The sequence below is a fragment of the Bufo gargarizans genome, chromosome 2, assembly GCF_014858855.1.
Source record: "Bufo gargarizans isolate SCDJY-AF-19 chromosome 2, ASM1485885v1, whole genome shotgun sequence".
In the NCBI taxonomy this organism is placed as follows: domain Eukaryota; kingdom Metazoa; phylum Chordata; class Amphibia; order Anura; family Bufonidae; genus Bufo; species Bufo gargarizans.
In genome coordinates this window covers 675,382,204-675,399,923 of record NC_058081.1, presented here as the reverse complement: position 1 = coordinate 675,399,923, position 17,720 = coordinate 675,382,204, and the positions used below count along the sequence as shown (strand labels likewise).

The 17,720-nt window shown below is 44.2% G+C and overlaps 1 protein-coding gene across 1 annotated transcript; it reads right to left on the bottom strand.

The window, feature by feature from the left end:
* Window positions 1–10,679: 10,679 nt before the first annotated feature.
* LOC122926285 (nicotinamide N-methyltransferase-like) lies at window positions 10,680–16,350 on the bottom strand. The gene is made up of 3 exons (XM_044277659.1): window positions 16,200–16,350; window positions 11,385–11,592; window positions 10,680–11,109 (listed from the first exon to the last, which is right to left on the bottom strand). The coding sequence occupies exons 1-3, from the start codon at window positions 16,348–16,350 to the stop codon at window positions 10,680–10,682; spliced, it is 789 nt and encodes a 262-aa protein (XP_044133594.1).
* Between the last annotated feature and the right edge of the window lie 1,370 nt (window positions 16,351–17,720).

The following is a 17,720-nucleotide window of genomic DNA, read 5'->3' as shown; positions in this document are numbered from 1 at the left end:
CGAATGAAGTCTTGACAAATGGCTCGTGCCGCGGACTCGGCCGTCTGGTCCCGAGTTGGGGTGACTACTGCAAACTTGGAGAAGTGGTCGATCATGACCAGGCAATACTGTGGACCTATTGACGATTGTCCCACAAGAAGATAGTCTATCATCAACACTTCCAGCGGTTCTGTGGTCTGGATGGACTGTAGGGGTGCTCTCTGTTCTGTACTCTTCGTGAGTTCACACACTCGACACTGTCGGCAAACTTCTTCAACTGTGGCCTCCAGTCGCGGACAATACACATAACGCTGCAGCCACTGGTATGTCTTGACTGGCCCGAAGTGAGCTCCAAACTCATGAGCCTCTTTGGCTATCTCCCGTGCCATTCTTCTGGGTATCACTACCTGCCACCTCGCCTCTAGGTCGGCAGGCTGTTGCCACTTGCGGAACAAAACAGCTCCATGCACTTCCAGTCTGTCCCATTGATGTAGAACGGACTTCATCTCGGCATCCAGATCAGTCCTTTCTTCTTTGTTGGGTTTCCTGCACTGGGTTACCCAGCTTTTCATTTGCTGCAGTCCAATGTCTTCATCTTGCAATCTGCCCCATTCTTCATTAGTTCTCCCCAATGCTTTGGGTAGCTTACGGGCCTCCCCACTTGTCTGGGCCGCGACTGTTGGGGGAGCAAACTTGCGGAAGTCAGGAGTTTCATCTTCTTCCTTTTGTTCATCCATATCCCCTACTGGAGTTTCAAAAGTAACCCTCGAGAGACCATCAGCATTAGTGTTCTCTGTAGCGGAGCGGTAGCGAATTGAGAAGTCATACTTTGCGAGGCGAGCCGCCCAGCGTTGCTCCAGGGCTCCCAACTTGGCAGTACCCAGATGGGCCAGGGGATTGTTATCCGTCCGTACGAAGATCTTAGCTCCTGTCAGATATCCTGCAAATTTCTCCGTCATAGCCCACACCAGGGCAAGGAGTTCCAGCCGGAAGGAACTGTAGTTATGGGGGTTTCGCTCCGTATCTCGCAAGGATCTACTGGCATAAGCGATCACTCTCTCATGTCCATCTTGTACCTGCGACAGGACTGCCCCAAGTCCGTAGAGGCTGCCATCAGTAGCTAAGATGAATGGTTTATCAAAATCGGCATAAGCCAAGATGGGGGCCGATGTCAGGGCTTCTTTCAGGGCCTGGAAGGCCTCTTCCTGTTTCTGTCCCCAGGGGATACTTTGGCCCTTGGGTTGCCCAGCCGTTCCTCTCAACAACTCATTCAGAGGGCCCGCTATTTTTGCGTAGTCTTTGATGAACCGCCGGTAGTACCCAGTCAGTCCCAGGAAGGCCTTCAACTCACGCAGTGTTCTCGGCACTAGCCATTGTCGTATTGCAGCCACTTTGTCTTCGGACGGTAGCACTCCGTCTTGGGACACCCTATAGCCCAGGTACTCGATCTCCCTCTTGAAGAGATGACACTTCTTTGGCTTTACCTTCAGGCCATGCGATCGCAGTCGCTCGAGTACCTGCCCTAGCCGATTCAAGTGTTCTTGAAAAGTAGCAGAGTATACGATGATATCGTCTAGGTATATCAGAGTGGCTTCAAAATTCAGGTCTCCCAGGCATCTCTCCATCAGCCGCTGGAAGGTTCCAGGGGCATTAGTCAGTCCGAATGGCATCCTGTTGAATTCAAATAACCCCATGGGGAGTATGAATGCTGTCTTTGCCTTGTCCTGCTCAGCCACTGGTACTTGCCAGTACCCACTTGCTAGATCCAGGGTGGAGAAGTATTTGGCTCGTCCTAGAGCCGTCAGAGACTCCTCGATGCGTGGCAGAGGATATGAGTCTCGCGCAGTGCAAGCATTCAACCGCCGGTAATCCACACAAAATCGAATAGTGCCGTCCTTCTTCTTGACAAGCACCACTGGGGCTGCCCAAGGGCTCTGGCTTCCCCGCACCACTCCGGAATCTATCATCTGTTTCAATAGCGTCTTCACTTCCTGGTACAACTTGGGCGGAATCTGTCGATATCTCTCCCGAATTGGTGGAGTGTCCCCCGTCGGTATATCATGTGTGATAGCATTCGTGCAGCCAAAGTCATCGGCGTGGCGGGCAAACGCAGCCTGATTCTCCCACAGCATGGTTTCAACTGCTCGCTGTTGGTCTAAACTGAGAGCCTTAACATCTATCTCCATTTGATCCAAGATGGTTCCCCATTCCATTCTGGGGTCGGCGCCTCTTCTTCACTGGCAGTAACTGCCAGGGTCCAACCAGCATCCCCTACCGGAGCTAGAGTCACTTCTCTCTGACTCAGGATTTCTCCCTGATGTAGGTACACACGAGCCAGTTTCACCCCTGGCGTCAAGGGAACTTCTAGATATCCCACATTCACAGCTCTTATGGGTACTCGTCCATTCTGGACCACTCCCAGTGTCCGGGCCACCAGGACGTCCTGACCCAGCTCTCCTAGGCCTGTTGGTTCAACGAACACCTCCATGCCTTCAAGATTACGGAAAGTTCCCACGGGTAACGTCAGCACGGTCTCCCGACCAGGGGGAAGGGTGAAGGTAGCCTTTCCTGGCGCTCGGATCGTTCCCACCGCCTGGTGTGCTGGTACACTTTTCTGTGTTCCACAAAAACGGATTAGCCGTTGAAATGCTTTCTGGGTAGGTTTGTGCGGGGTGGCTTGTTTCCAGTAACCCGGCCCCCGTTTGGTGAACATGATCTGATCCAATTCTCGCAGGATATTCATGCCCATTATCACCGGCACATCTTCTTTGAACGTTTCGGGGACCAACAAGATACCTTTCTGCCCCACTTCCTGTCCACATAGCCGTACATTCATCCACACGACCCCTGTGACAGGAATCTGTTGTTGGTTAGCCGCTGTAACCCGGACCAGTGTCTCTCGTTCTGGCTTGGCCAGCGCTTGAAAGTAACGGTAGAAGAATGACTCGGGCATAGTTGTCACTTGAGACCCAGTATCCACTAAGCAGTCGACAGGAACACCTTCGAACTCAGCTCGTATAGTGGGGCACCCTGCGACCAGGTGTTCGGAGCTTTGCTGGGTAACTTGGCTCTCCACCTCCCCTGCAGTACGCCCCACTACTGCAGGGGTCGGTAGTTTAACGGCGGCTCTTGGCGTCCAGCTGGATTATTCCGACACTCTCTGGCGAAATGTCCTAGATCTCCACACCGCCAACACTGTGCCCCTTGACGGCCCACTTTTTGCCTGCGAGTGGGAGGTGCCCTCAGAGCTTGGCTGGATGGCCCCACTGAAGGGTAATGAGGGGCTTGATGGTATGGTAAACTAGCATAAGGGCATTCGGGTGTAGGAACCCACGGAGTCGCCCGATAGGTTTGTTGTCGGGCTGGATAGGCAGCCTCAGTAGTATGGCGCGACTCTATCCGTTTCTCCAGGTGTGTCAACTTTTCGTGCATGGCACTCAGGGAGCTCTGCAAGTCTTGTACCACTCTGACCAGGGCTTCCTCATTTCTTGTAACCCCGGGGGGTGTAACGGTCTGGGTCCGTATTACTCCAGAAGCATAGCCGTCTTCTTTGTTTCGCGTCACGGCCTCTGCCAAAATTTGTCGAAAGGTTAGGGTAGGGTCTACTCTGACTCGTTCCCGCAGAGCCTGTTTCAGGGGATTGCTGTAGAGCCCCAGAATAAATTGTTCCCGCAGTATCCGGTCTATGGGTCCCATGCCAGTAACCCCATCTGCCTCTTTTTTTTGTACCTCGGCCAACACTTCCTGTAGGGCTGTAGCGTACTGAGAGACACCTTCATCTTCCCGTTGAATCCGGTAAAAAAACTTTGCCCGGAGGTGCCCTGCACTGGCTGTTTCCCCATATATTTCTTCCAGGAATCTCACCATCTCTTGCAATGTATTGCGCGTGGCTTCTGGTTGTAGGAGAACATTTCTTCGGGCCTCACCCTCGAGAGCGGCCAAAGCAATTTCTACTTGTAGTTCTGGGCTGACATTGTAAATCCTAACAGCACTCTGTAACCTTGTCACCCAGTCTGACAGTGTCATGTTCTGGCCATCAAATTTGGGTAGCAAGTTGAACAACGTGCCAATAGGAAGGGCCCTTGCAAGGGTTCCACCATTGCCTGAGGTACTCACATTAACATCATGCACATTGCCTTCAGCCGCCTCCATCTCTGTGACTGTACCCTGCTCGCAGCGCCACTTGTAACGGTCAGCAGAGGAAGAGACCGTAGAGCAGGACTCAAGTACAGTGCAGCAGACAAGGAGGCTGAAGTAGAAACCGGCTTTATTAAAGGAGAACTCTAACTGCCGGAGAAGCAGATTTACAATATGAACAGCTTGAGAATTCACAACAAAGATAATGGAAATTTGCATAAAGAACACAAATGAATCACAAACACAAGTACAGACAATAGCAGGCTACTCTCTTCTAGGTAGTCCTATCTGTCCCCGCTACCCGGGGTGCACCTCTACGGTGCACTAAACTAAATCCTATTCCACTATGTCCTAGCTCCGGTTAGCATCAGTGCACTCACAGTTCGGTGTCCGGCACATGCAGGCAGATACAGTCTGGGTCCCGATCTGGTTGCTTGCTTGCTTGCTTCAGCGTGGCTCAGCTCTGGCCTCTCTTTGTAGTCTCTGTAACTCTGGTTAGAGATAATCAGCAGCTCTGGACGTGTAATCAGGCAGGGCCTGGAATTCTCTCACAGTTCCTCTGGTAAGTGCCTCACACTACAGCAGTCTCTCTTCTGCACCAGGAAACATCAGCTCAGTCAGAGAGCAAACACACTCTAATGTCCCATATACTGTGTCACAGCAGGTTGGCAGGGAGAAATCACTCTAATCTTCCCTGTGGATCTCCCTCTCAGTGCACAGCGTCCTTCTTCCTGTGTACTCAGACACCTGCACCCCAGGCTCTCTGCTCAGCCCGGGAAAAACACTTAACTCCTTGTCCTCTGGAAACAACTCCTCACACTGTCCTACTCAGCCACAGTGGCCTCTGGTGGCTGGAGGGAAACATGACAGTCTGCTATATATATATGTGTTGGAAATGTTGCTGGATGATCAGGGCTGCCTCTTACATTAGGACCAGTGGATCCAGTGCCTCCGCTAAAAGCTGCCTCATGAAGGCTCTAGAGACCGGCAAATCCTCCCTCGCAGCTGGGGCCGCCGCTTCACTGCCTTCCTCTTCATCTTAAACGTAAGTTTCAGGCACCTCTGCTCTCTGCGCCATCTTGTCCGTCCGCCTCGCGCTTGGGGGATTAGTTTTCTTAACGAAGCGATCCAAATCTCCTTGCCCTGTCAATGACTTGCCGATCCCAGGGGTGTCCTTGGAATTGTCTATGGTGATTTTTCTCATGTTAGGGCTTTATAAAGTCGCTTTTATGCCTGCACACCGGCGATCCTCTGCAGAGCTCACGTGGGTGCATGCATTCGGCTCTGCTGCTAGGCTCCGCCCATCAAATAACATATATATAGAAAGTATATAATTGGTATAGAACACCCCTGCTTTAATCACTTTTTTGGGTGTGCAACTGGTATATCACACCAGTAGAAATGTTTTGTTCCAATGTCCTCTGTCACTATCTGTAGCTGAGGTAATGGAGCTAAACCGCAAACAAATGCTGCACTACCCAAATGCACCATATGGAAAGTATATTATTGGTATATAGCACCCCTGCTTTAATCAATTTTTTGGGGGGGCAACTGGTATATCACACCAGTAGAAATATTTTATTCCAATGGCGTTTGTCACTATCTGTAGCTGCGGTAACGCAGCAAAACCGCAAACAAATGCTGCTCTACCCAACTGCACTATATGGAAAGTATATTATTGGTATAAAACACCCCTGTTTCAATCAGTTTTTTTGGGGCGGGCAACTGGTAAATCACATCAGTAGAAATTATTTGTTCCAATAGCTTTTGGCACTTTGTGTAGCTGCAGTATCGCAGCAGAACCGCACATAACTGCTGCACTATACAATTCTATGTTAAAAAGTATATTATAAGTATATTTCACCCCTCAGTATGTATGTCACACCTATCAATAGCACACCTATACCAGTCCTTAAAAGGACTATTTTTGCCCTATTAGCTAGTGGTTGGTGTCCCTAACAGTCTGTCCCTGCTCAACACATCAACCTCTCCCTATACTAGCAAAAGACTGAATGTAAAATGGTGGCCAGATCAGGTTTATTTATAAGGTAGGGGGTATGTCCATGTGCTGAAACATCTCAATTCGACCACCAGGCGAGCAGATAGGGTGGTTTAGCTGGAGCTCTCGTATTCACAATACATTGGTATAGGGAGGACAGTAGATGTCTAGGGGTCTGGGGAAGGGATAATAAAGTCTCATACCAATCTAGCTCCCTAGGGGTGTATTTGGGCATGAAGAGCCGACATATGTTAGAAAAGTGTGCATAATGTAAGTACATCCAGCCATCCAGACAAAATTTCGACCTTATAGAGTCAAAGGAGGGTATTGTATTGCCTGCCAGCAAGTCCCCAACCGAGACATTATGTATAAAGATGGCCTTGCAGTTCGCCTGGCGGTTGTTTTGCGGTGAACATTGAGAATGCACAATTCTCCGAACATGCGAACATATGGCGATATTCGCGCCCCGCCATATTCTTTTACATTGTGAAGAACTTTGACCCATGACACATCCATCAGGTGGTACAGAACAGCCAATTGAGATGTTTCAGCACATAGACATACCTCCTACCTTATAAATAAACTTGATCTGGCCGCCATTTTACATTCAGTCTTTTGCCAGTGTAAGGAGAGGTTGCCGTATGGAGCAGGGACAGACTGTTAGGGACACAAATCGCTAGCTAATAGAGCCACAAAATTCCTTTGAAGAACTGGTATAGGTGTGCTATCGATAGGTGTGACATCGATAGGTGTGACATACTGAGGGGGGTAATATACTTACAGTCAGGTCCATAAGTATTGGGACATCGACACAATTCTAACATTTATGGCTCTATACACCACCACAATGGATTTGAAATGAAACAAACAAGATGTGATTTAGCTAGGGACTGTTGGATGGCAGTTGCGACACATAAATCAAGTGCTTCACATTTAGATACGGTAGGTTGATTTTAAAGTTGGAGAGCTCTCCAAATCTATCAAAAACCTTAACTATAGCAGGAAAAGCAATGTTTGGTCTGTAAGGAAAAGTAATAGGTCCTCAGCAAAGGCCACTACATGATGCACAGTGCCTGCTACCAGAAGGCCCACAATATCCAGATCTTGTCTGATAACTTGTAGTAGACAAAGAGAGTGGGGGAGAGGGGGCAGCCCTGGCGAGTCCAATTGGCAATGGTAAAGGAGGTAGATAGAACTCCATTCGCCTCCACCCTTGCTGTGGGAGCTTCATAAAGTGAGAAGATAGCTTGGATAAAGGCTGGCATCATATAAGTCCAATCAACTCGGTAAAACACCTTTTTGCATCACTACTCAGCAGGGTTAGACCAGTCTGTGTCCTGCTAGCATGGGATATGGCCTGCAAGACCCTGAAAGAGTTGTCTCTGCCCTCTCTCCCTCTCAAAATTCCCACTTTCTCTCAATTGACTAGAAGAGGAACGCTATTCGCCATCCTGGCTGCTAAGATCTTGGCAAATAATTTCACATCGGAGTTCAGTAAGGAAATGGGCCTGTAACTGGAACACAGAGTAGGATCCTTCCCATCTTTTGGTATAATGCTAATGTAGGTTTCTAAGGCCTGATGTGTGATCCTAGAGCCAGCTAAGAGGCTATTAAAATATATGGTAAGATGGGGTCCTAGTTGAGGGTAGAACAGCTTGAAATAGGCAATAGGTAGGCTATGCGGCCCTGTGGTTTTGCCTGAGGGGACTGTAAGCATTACTTTCCTAATCACTTCCTCCAATATAGGTGATAGGAGCTTCTTTTGTACCTCTGTGAAAGTAGAGGAGAGATATGTTTACCACTCTTTTTTTGACATAAGAACCATATGAGATGAACTCCCCCCTCATGTAGGCTTTATGAGCCTCCCAGATAGCGGCCTGGTTGGCTGTAGAGTTAGCATGTATGTCAAAGTATGTTTGCAGCTAGTATCCCTACTCTGTGCCGAGTCAAATAGTTGAGGGTTAAGCTTCCAGGTCCACTCTTGAGAACTCCGATGTGAAAGCTGTAACTGCAAGTGGATTGGAGCATGGTCAGAAATTGTAATATTGCCAATAGACGTTTTCTGTACCATGGTGATCATACGGTGAGAGATTAGAAAGCAATTGTGTCTATGATAGGACTTGTGAGGTGTGAAGTAAAATGAATAGTCCTTCTCAGTAGATTTTAGCAGTCTCCAGATTTCAACCACCACTAGGTCCTCCAGAGCTCTGGGCAAACCACTTAATTCTTTAAAGGAGAAGGGGCTCCTATAGGAAGATGTGTTGACTACCGGGTTTAGAGTGACATTCAAGTCTTCTCCAAATAAAGATATACTTTGGAGAGTCTGGTTAAGCCATTTAATCGTATGAGTGTTGGGGGCATAAATGTTACAAAAGGTATAGCTATGGACCCAACTACCTCGAATGTTTGTTGGCGGTGCCTGTCAGCCATTGGCAGCTTACTGCACATCTGGTGGACCTGCCCCACTGTTCACCGTTTCTGGTCCAACATATTGTCACTTGTGGATGCTGTAATTGGGGTGGCACTCCCACTCTCCCCGGAAATAGCATTGCTCTCCTTGGGGTTGGAATGTTTAAGTATAGCAGACCTAACTATTGCTTTTCATATACTAACAGTAACGAGAGTTGCAATAGCTAAAAGGTGGAAGAGTAGGGAACTCCCAGCCATACCAGAAATCATTGCTAAAGTCCACTATAATTATGGCATGGAACTACTGATTGCGAAGAAACTATGCCGGTTGTCTTGTGTCAGTGTCAGGTGGCAGAAATGGGCATCTTACATATCCAGAAACTATCCTTTACCGGATCTGCAATTGTAGGAGATAAATATCTCATTTCTACTAATTGATTTTAAATGTGGTGCCGTTTTAATTACTGTTTGTTGGCCGTCTCTTCACGGCCTTGTTTCTTCTTATATAAATGTAAACTTCTCATCCAATGTCTTCTATTTTAAGAGTTTGTACTGTGATGCGCAAATTATATTGTATTTCACTGTACTGTGACACTAGATATGGGAACCTATAGGACTCTTTAGTAGAAGGTATCTTCCCTGGAGGTCTGCAATCATGTCCCTCAATTTAACTGACTCCTTTGGAGGCCCCTCTGGGACTCATAACCTGTAGCAGCCAAGAGACAGGGACGGCACTTGGCCCTGCCAAAAATGCGTCTCCTACGTTAGTAGGATTTCTTCTTTATCTTTCTTTATTAGGGAAAAGATCTGACTCCTTTTAGCAGGAGAGTTTCCCCCCTTTATATTAAACGATAAACGATGTGAGGTGCAACTCAAGTAAGGCCATTGTGAAACAATAGAATATGTAGCATAAGCAGCCTGCCAGCTCTACACATAAACGGGGAACCCAGGGATTGAACAAAATAAAAAGGTATATAAACAGTAAAGGAATAACATGTGGAGCAAGGCTGGTATCCACCAGCGGCCCAGTCTCGCGCTAGGTAGAGGGGCAATCATGATGATACTCTAGCCCCAATTGGAGAACGCAATGAGGTAAAATTAAGGGCACATTGTTATAGGACCCCTTAAAGCGTTGGGGAGAATAAGGTGTTTAACACAGAGGAATGAAAAGTGGAACATTAAGTGTTGCGATGCAGGCAGCGGACAGCCAGTGACTGCTGGACCCCAGCGGTCCGTAGCTGTACGGCACTGGGTTTTGAGACACAGTTTCCAGCGCCGTACAGCTACGGGCTGGTATCCTACGGGATAAGAAAAGCTTTGCTAATCTTATTATTAATAATAATAATAATAATAATAATAATATTATTATTATTATTATTATTATTATTAATTGTCTTTAATAATTTTCTGTTATAAAACAATACAGGATGCTTTAGTTACAATGCACCGTGTTTAATAATGAAATGTACAGTATAACCACAGTTTTACCCATGAGTGATACCATGAGTGTGTAAATACTGTCAAGTTTCTGCCCCAAATAAGGGGCAATTTTTGGAACTTTTTAATTTAAAAAATGCATAAGAAATATAAAGAAAAGAACTTTGCTAATTTCTAATTATTATTATTACGCATCGTCTTTAATAAAGATCATATTGTATAATACAATAATACAGGATGCTTTACTTACAATGCACCTTGTTTAATAACAAAATGTACAGTACAGTATATACACAATTGTACCTATGAGTTATTCATTCATTTTATGAATTTAAAAATTCTATATATTCTTCAATTACAAATTAACTTAAGACATTTAAGGTTACAATATTTCATTAATAAGTTGTTGTAAACTGCAAGTAAATGTTTCATTTTTCTTTATCAATCAAATCAAGCTTCCTACAGTTTCATCCTCCAGACAGCATATAATCGCAGTCATATAAATAGGGCTACCATATACTATTGTTTTCATAAATGGATAGTGTTTCCAAGTGGAGCACCCATTTTGCATGGTGAATGTATCTACATTTTTATTTAGCTTTGCGTTTTCAGACTCAACCCAACCTCAACTCGCTTATTTTATGGTATATGTTTAGAAAGCTAAAACATTTAGATGTATACCAGTATTTCCAAGAAACGATGGCTGAAGAATTTGGCCTTACTTTGGTTTATGGGCATGAATAAAATAGTAACCTTCATAATCAGCAACATCTATCCTTGATTTATCAATACGTGAGGTATAAGCAGCTTTTTCAATAATATAACCAGCTTCTTTAAACGCCATCTCCAGCTCTTCTTTTTTTGAGCTCATTATACTAAAGCGCTTTTTACCAGCGTGATAATAAGTAGCATTCAGTCCACTTAAGATCAAAAGGTGACCTCCGGGTTTTATCAAGTCCTTGAAATTTTTCAGAACATTACAGTATGACTTTATGTCTTTACAAGGAGCTTCAAGACAGAAGCAAGACAGGAGACAATCAACCGGTGGCACAATGACAGGGTCATAAGGGTTTCTTTTGAAAGCGTCACATTTCAGGATTTCTTTCACCTTACAGCGGAGTTTCTCAGCCTTTTTCTCGAAATCCTCCCTATAAACATACAAGAATAAAATGAATTTGCTTATTAGTATGTTACTGAGAAGATAGCTGATACCGGAACGAAATACCAGACTGTAAGAGCATATGGACCACAGACGTAGGCTTTTCCTTACAATTTTATACTGCATATCTTTGTGATCAGATAGGATGGGAGGCTGTAGAAGGACTAGCCCTGCACAATTCTTAGTGCATATTGAGATACTATACAGTACCTTGCAAGAATAAATGTACTAATATGGTGTATACTTGAAAATGGGAAACAATACCTATTTCCTTCCAGTTCACATACACATTTGATGATGTGAGTCCAGTTAAAAGCATCTGGATCCTTGTTCAGCCATTTTTGAAATTCAGCGTGGTTCTGTTCAAGGAAATCTGAGGCAATGATTTTATCAAACACTTCACAGGCTGAGAGGAGTTGATAAATGGTGGCTCCAGTGCCAAAATCAAGCAGGGTTTCTCCTCTTACTCCACCTTAAAATATAAAGTTAGAAAGGAATTATTGGAAATAAATTACTGTAAAAAATCTGAATCTTACATCTGTTACATGTGGGTAAAGACGATTTCAACCACTTAACTCTCAATGATGTATTATTACATGACTGAGCGAAGCGAATTAATGCAGTGCCGCAATACTGTAGTACATCACAATGATGTTTTATACAGTCATCCTGCTATCACTGCCAGGCTTGACAATAACTCCAATCCCGTCAGTTTACCCGGGTCAATAGTTACCACATCATCTGAGTGATTAGACAGAGAGAGAAAGTTCCCTCTGCCTTCCAATTAGCAGCCTGCGAACACAATCACAGGGTGCCGAGTAGTTGTAATGGCAGCTGGGGGCGTATAAGAATAACTATACATTGTAATCCACAAATATTGGCAAAAAGGAAAATAAAATGTGAAAAAAAAAAAAAATTTTATCACAACTATTAAAGATAAAAAAACTATCCACTTTAATTCTATAAAAAAAAAACTTAAATAAAAAAATCAACATATTTTTGATTGCATATCTGTAACTACATGATATATTGAATCATCTCATTATTTCACCCATGGTAATCACTTAAAAAAGAAAAATCATCAATAGGTTGCATGTATCTGAAAATAGTTCAATAAAAACTACCGATCACCCTGGACAAAATGAGTCCTCACACACTGACAGAAAAATTAAAAAAAGTTATGGGATGTCAGGAAATGGCCACAGAAAAGTAGTAAACCACACCAAAACCCATAAAACTTGATATTTAAAGAATATTACTGATACTCACTATAGTCTTCCTCTTGATGACTTATGTGAGAACAGTCAGCATTAGGACTGCCATAAAGAGTATGTTCAGGCAGAGAAGGAGGAATTCTGACTGAAAAGCACAGCTGTATTTGTGGTGATAGTAGAAGTGTCCCTTATAGCCATGGTGGTGGCAGTAGGGGCACTGGTAATAATGTGATAGTAGAACTTGAGGCAAATACAGAGCAATTACCATATTTTTTGCGCTATAAGACGCACCTGCCCATAAGACGCACCTAGGTTTTTGAGGAGGAAAATAAGAAAAAAAATATTTTAAACCAAAAGGTGTGCTTTTGGTGGGTTTTAAACTAATGGTGGTCTGTGGATGGCACTATTATGCGGGATCTGTGGGTGACACTGTTATGGGGGATCTGTGAGAGACACTGTTATGGGGGATCTGTGGGTGACACTGTTATGGGGATCTCTAGATGGCTCTTATTGGGGTCTCTGGATGCCACATATATAGCATCTTATGTTATGTGTCATCCACAGATCCCCTCCACAATAGTGTCCCTGTAGTGTGAATGACCCCCCAATACAGGGGGTGGGGGTCGCATCTGGTTTTATAATGACAGCGGGGCCCGTGCAGTGACTGTATTCTACTACACGGGCCCTGCTCACTGTATATAATCGTATCTGTAATTGTAGGCATTGTTAATGCATACAAATTCTGGGTATCAGCGCCTGTACTACAGTACTTACAAGTGCTCGGTAGCAGAGAGGAGGGAGGAGGCAGGCTGGGAGGATGGGCGCTGGCCGCGTGAGTCACCACGTCATGCGCCCACCCTGCCTGCTTCATTCATAAAGTGGGCGGCGCAGGCACGTGACGTAGTGACTCACACTGCCATCGCCCGACCTCCCGGCCTGCCTCGTCCCTCCTCTCTGCTACCGAGCGCTTGTAAGTACCGTAATACAGGCGCTGAAACCCAGAATCTGTATACATTAACAATGCCTACAATTACAGACACGATTATATACAGTGAGCGGGGCTTGTGTAGTAGAATACAGTCACTGCACGGGCCTCACTGTCATTATAAAAGCAGATGCTGGCCCCCAGCCCCTCCTCCCCCTCAGTTGATACACCCGCCGTGCGGCATCGCGGCGCGGCGTATCATTGAAAATTGGGCAAAATGCAGCATTCGCCCTATAAGACGATTATATATGCTATTTATATGCTGGGGGGGGCAAGTGCGTCTTATAGGACGAAAAATACTGTAGTTAGGAGGGGGGTTAGGAGCCCACTATATTAATTTATAGTCTGAGAAAAGTGGAGGCCAATGAGGACGTGGAAACATCAGATGAGGAGGGTGGTGACAGCAGCAATAAAGAGCACAGCCAATATACGTCCAAAACATGCAAAATAAAAAAAATGTCTGAACCAAATGTGCTTCTATTGTGGTCAGCTTGGGTACTGAGGATATCATAAATGTTGTTTGTGAAGGTTAAAAATGTGTCAGAACTAGGCCAATCTCGACTGCTGGTAATTAATTGTGGGTATGTCCCATATGGCTATTTTTCTCCACAGTGATTGCTATGTGTAAAATCTACAGGGTCAAAATAAGCTCTGGGCATTCAAACACAAACATAGGCACTAGAGCTCTCTAATACTTGATACAGCGTCCCCCAATCCAGTAGGGAAATTGAATTGGCCTGCAATTAGAACAAGATTTCCACCTTCTCCTTGTTCTTTGTAGCAGACAAGCCACATACTCAGGCAGTAAAGTGTTGTTGGCATTATAATTTACTTCTCCCGTTCAGACCACTTCTGGAATGTGTAGCCACAAAACAACTATGTAACTCTAGTAATCTGCTTGTGTACAAACTGAACTCCCACCTGGCCAATTTAGTGGCAGTGCAGTTGCTGCCACACCACTTAACGGATTTCATTGTCTTTAGGGAATAATGGTGTGATATCCTTGTTGCACCAAAGACCTAATTTTCATATAAAGACAAAGTAACATAACTCAGGAATGGAGCATTGGATCAAAACAAAAAACTGTGTTTTAATCCAGTAAAGTACAGCTATGTGTCTATGCAAACAGCTAAATAGGGAGGTCGCTGGTGAAAAACAGCATATCCTGCTATTCAATGGGCAGTCTAGCTTCAAATCTGTAATGACAGCATAAACTCATCTGGCAGACTTTTTTATACTTATAAATGCTGACGCACTGACTTTTGCCGGCAAAACTTTATCATACAGATGTAGCCACTATTTTTTAGACTTGAATAACTCGTTAACACAACAAAAACACATTACAGTTAGGGCGAGTTCTTTTTCCATTCTTCTGATCCGTCAGAAGAACAAAACAAAAAAATGTATCCTGTTGCATCAGTTGACACCTGTTTGAGCAATTTCTGTCTGATTTCCTTAGTACTAGAGACCAAAGATGACTACTGAGTGTGTTGTCAATAAAATATGCCTGGTCTATACACCCTTTATCAAATAAATGAATGAAAGGTAAGTTTTAGGCATAAGTGACTTAATCAGCGATAGTACGTTACAGGCCTGGTACCAAAGAGAGATACAAAAATCCATGTTCAGTGATAGGTTGTCCTAGTTAGGGTACATTCCCATCTGCACTAGCTAATCCAGCAGTCTGTTCTGGCAGAAGAATAGACTACTGGATTATACTATATCCAACATACGGTAGCTAGATACTGCCATTTAATGCCAGACCCCATTGACTATAAAAGAATCTGACAGGAATCCATCCACTTTCCGGCAAGAGTATCAGGTTTCAGCAGGATAAAAAACTATGCATGTATTGTTTTTTGTATAACCAAAACCTACCACTGATGCTGAAAACCAGTCGGATGCCTTCCGGATCTTATTAGTTAATGGGGTCCGGCAGTGAACGGAAGTACCTAGCTATGCCGGATATGGTGAAATCCAGTAGACTTATCCTGTGTCGGAACAGATTACCGCATGAGGTAGCACAGATGTGAATGTACCCTTAGGAAATGTGTGCTGCTGGTAGTTGAGACAAAATAGGCCCCAAAAACAGAGATCCAAATTGTGAATACCTTCCAGATCACTCTGCATTTTTCTCACTCCCATACTCGAAAAGACTATTTCCATCCGCCATACGGACCAGAATAGGACATGTTCTATAACTTATGGAACAGACAAATGGATGCAGACAGCACACAAAATGCATGAATGGGTTGGTGTGCTATGTGAAAAAAATATGGTCGTGTGCATGAGTCGTAATTCAGATCTATGCAAGTTTTCATTCTGCCCAGGCAATGCCTGGATATAGATTTGACATATAGACTCTTTGAACTACTGATGTTTGCAACAGCTACCGACTTGATGGTATGGTTTACATGCTATGGTTCTGATCATGAGAGGTACATTGCTGCTGGAGTAGAGATCCAGAGCTTTTCATTGACTTCTGAATGGTTGTTTGATTGTGATTGCCCCTATCATGTGCTCATTTTTTTGTAAAAGTGCTAAATACTTTGAAAGAAGCAGCAGGACACATGCTGAACTGTTGCTCCTTGAAATCTTTTCTAACCTGTCAACATGGGAGGTAGGGGGACCACCTTCCCTGTTTTAGCAATCGGTGGAAGTCTTAGTGGTTAGACCTGCACCCATATACTGTAACATTTATCATTTAGTCCAGGAGAGAGGTGATAAATGTTTCGGGCTGGAATACCCATTTAAATGCAATAAAGAGGTAGCAAAATGAATTTTCCTTGTCTAGATAAAAAAAATACTTCAGTACATTAATCATGCGCTACACTATAAATGTCATAGCTCAACCTTTTCAATGAAAACTGAATCACTTACCTTTAGTGAAGGTTTCATGTAGATTTTGTAATGCAAAATCGGTCCATTCTCCAAAAAGAACTCCTTCCTCTGGCACAAAGAATGTCTGTAAGTATTCCTGGGGGTTAAATTCATCAATGTAGGTTTGTGAAGAGGTAACATGGGCGTCCATGATGTTCTGTCCACAGGACTATGATCTGATTCTCTGTTAGACCTGGTTGTAAAATAAATATAAGCCTTTGAGTTCTATTTTCTAGTACACTGTCCTCCCCCAGCCAAGGCACATTCCCGTGTTTAAAGTGTGTTAATTGTTCAAGTGTCATCAAAGGTAGCCATCTTGCTCATCCACATTCTGGTGAGCAAATTCCAATAAGGTGCGTCTTCACATGTGATAGTAGATTTGTGATTTACATTCTCAAATGTCCATGTGGTTTGCTGTATGTGGGGGAGACTTCTATGAGAATTACAGATAGAGTAAGTAAACATAAATCTACTATTAGAAAGGGGAATCTATTACTCCCACTGCCATACGACTTCCATCAACAGAGACACACAATATCGCAATTGCGCTATCAGGTCATTGAGAGTGTTCCATTACCTCGCCGCGGTGCCAATAGAAACAAATTGTTGCTAAAAAGAGAGGCATATTGGATCCATCGATTGCAAACGATGGAACCAAAATTTAATGTGTGTGGTTTTATTTGACATGATGTCTAAAACTTTGTCCCTTTTTTTTTTTTACAGCGGAATTGATTTTCCGGAAATTATCTATATTATATTTGGGACAATTCGCTGGCTACATTACACGCTGCATCACTCCAGCTATGGGAGGAGCTAATGATGTGACGTCAGTTCCTTTGTATCTACATGTTCTATATAAGGTAAAATGATAGGGTGTATGGAAATAGTCTGATGAAAGCACTTATGTGCTGAAACGCGTCACTATGCTGTAACATGTGACCGAATAAATCCAGCATCATAATATCAACATGTGCGAGTGTCGGTGTTTCCTTAGTACATTGTCTATTGAGATGCCTGCCTGCTGACACGTGCACCGCCAAACCGCCAAGAGAGCAGTGCCGACCCTTTGGATATACATAGTGAGATAAAGTTGTCACTGTGATTTTGTAGTAAAAAGGTCACAGAGAGGCACGGAGCATTATCAGTCATGTTACTGCTCCGTGTCTCTGATGTCTGGCTTGGCTCTCTTTCCACAGCGGATTACCTGCACAGGATCCACTCATGTGAAAGAGCCCTTATCTGTCAAAAAAAAAAAAAATGTCAAATCTGTTAGGTAACACATTTGGAAGTCAGACATTTCCCATATCAATACATGGCAGACATCTAGATATCGCTCCACAGTCATGTCTTCCTCACATTGAGGCACATTAGTTGTCAGGGACCATGCAAGACCCATTCCAACTAGTAGCACTAGACTCACAGGCTGCTACATTATGTAAAAATAAGCATTTCACTAGAAAAAGGTTGGTGACAGGAAACTATGGGGGAAAGTTATCAGGTCTACTGTTTTTTATTTACTCA

What these genes read in the sequence shown, in the direction of transcription:
- LOC122926285 (XM_044277659.1), bottom strand. Translation starts at nt 16,350, where the DNA reads ATGGACGCCCATGTTACCTCTTCACAAACCTACATTGATGAATTTAAC. An exon ending in ACATGAAACCTTCACTAAAG is followed by an intron (nt 11,593 to 16,199) that starts GTAAGTGATTCA and finishes TTATATTTTAAG; the next exon opens with GTGGAGTAAGAGGAGAAACC. An exon ending in TGTGAACTGGAAGGAAATAG is followed by an intron (nt 11,110 to 11,384) that starts GTATTGTTTCCC and finishes GTATGTTTATAG; the next exon opens with GGAGGATTTCGAGAAAAAGG.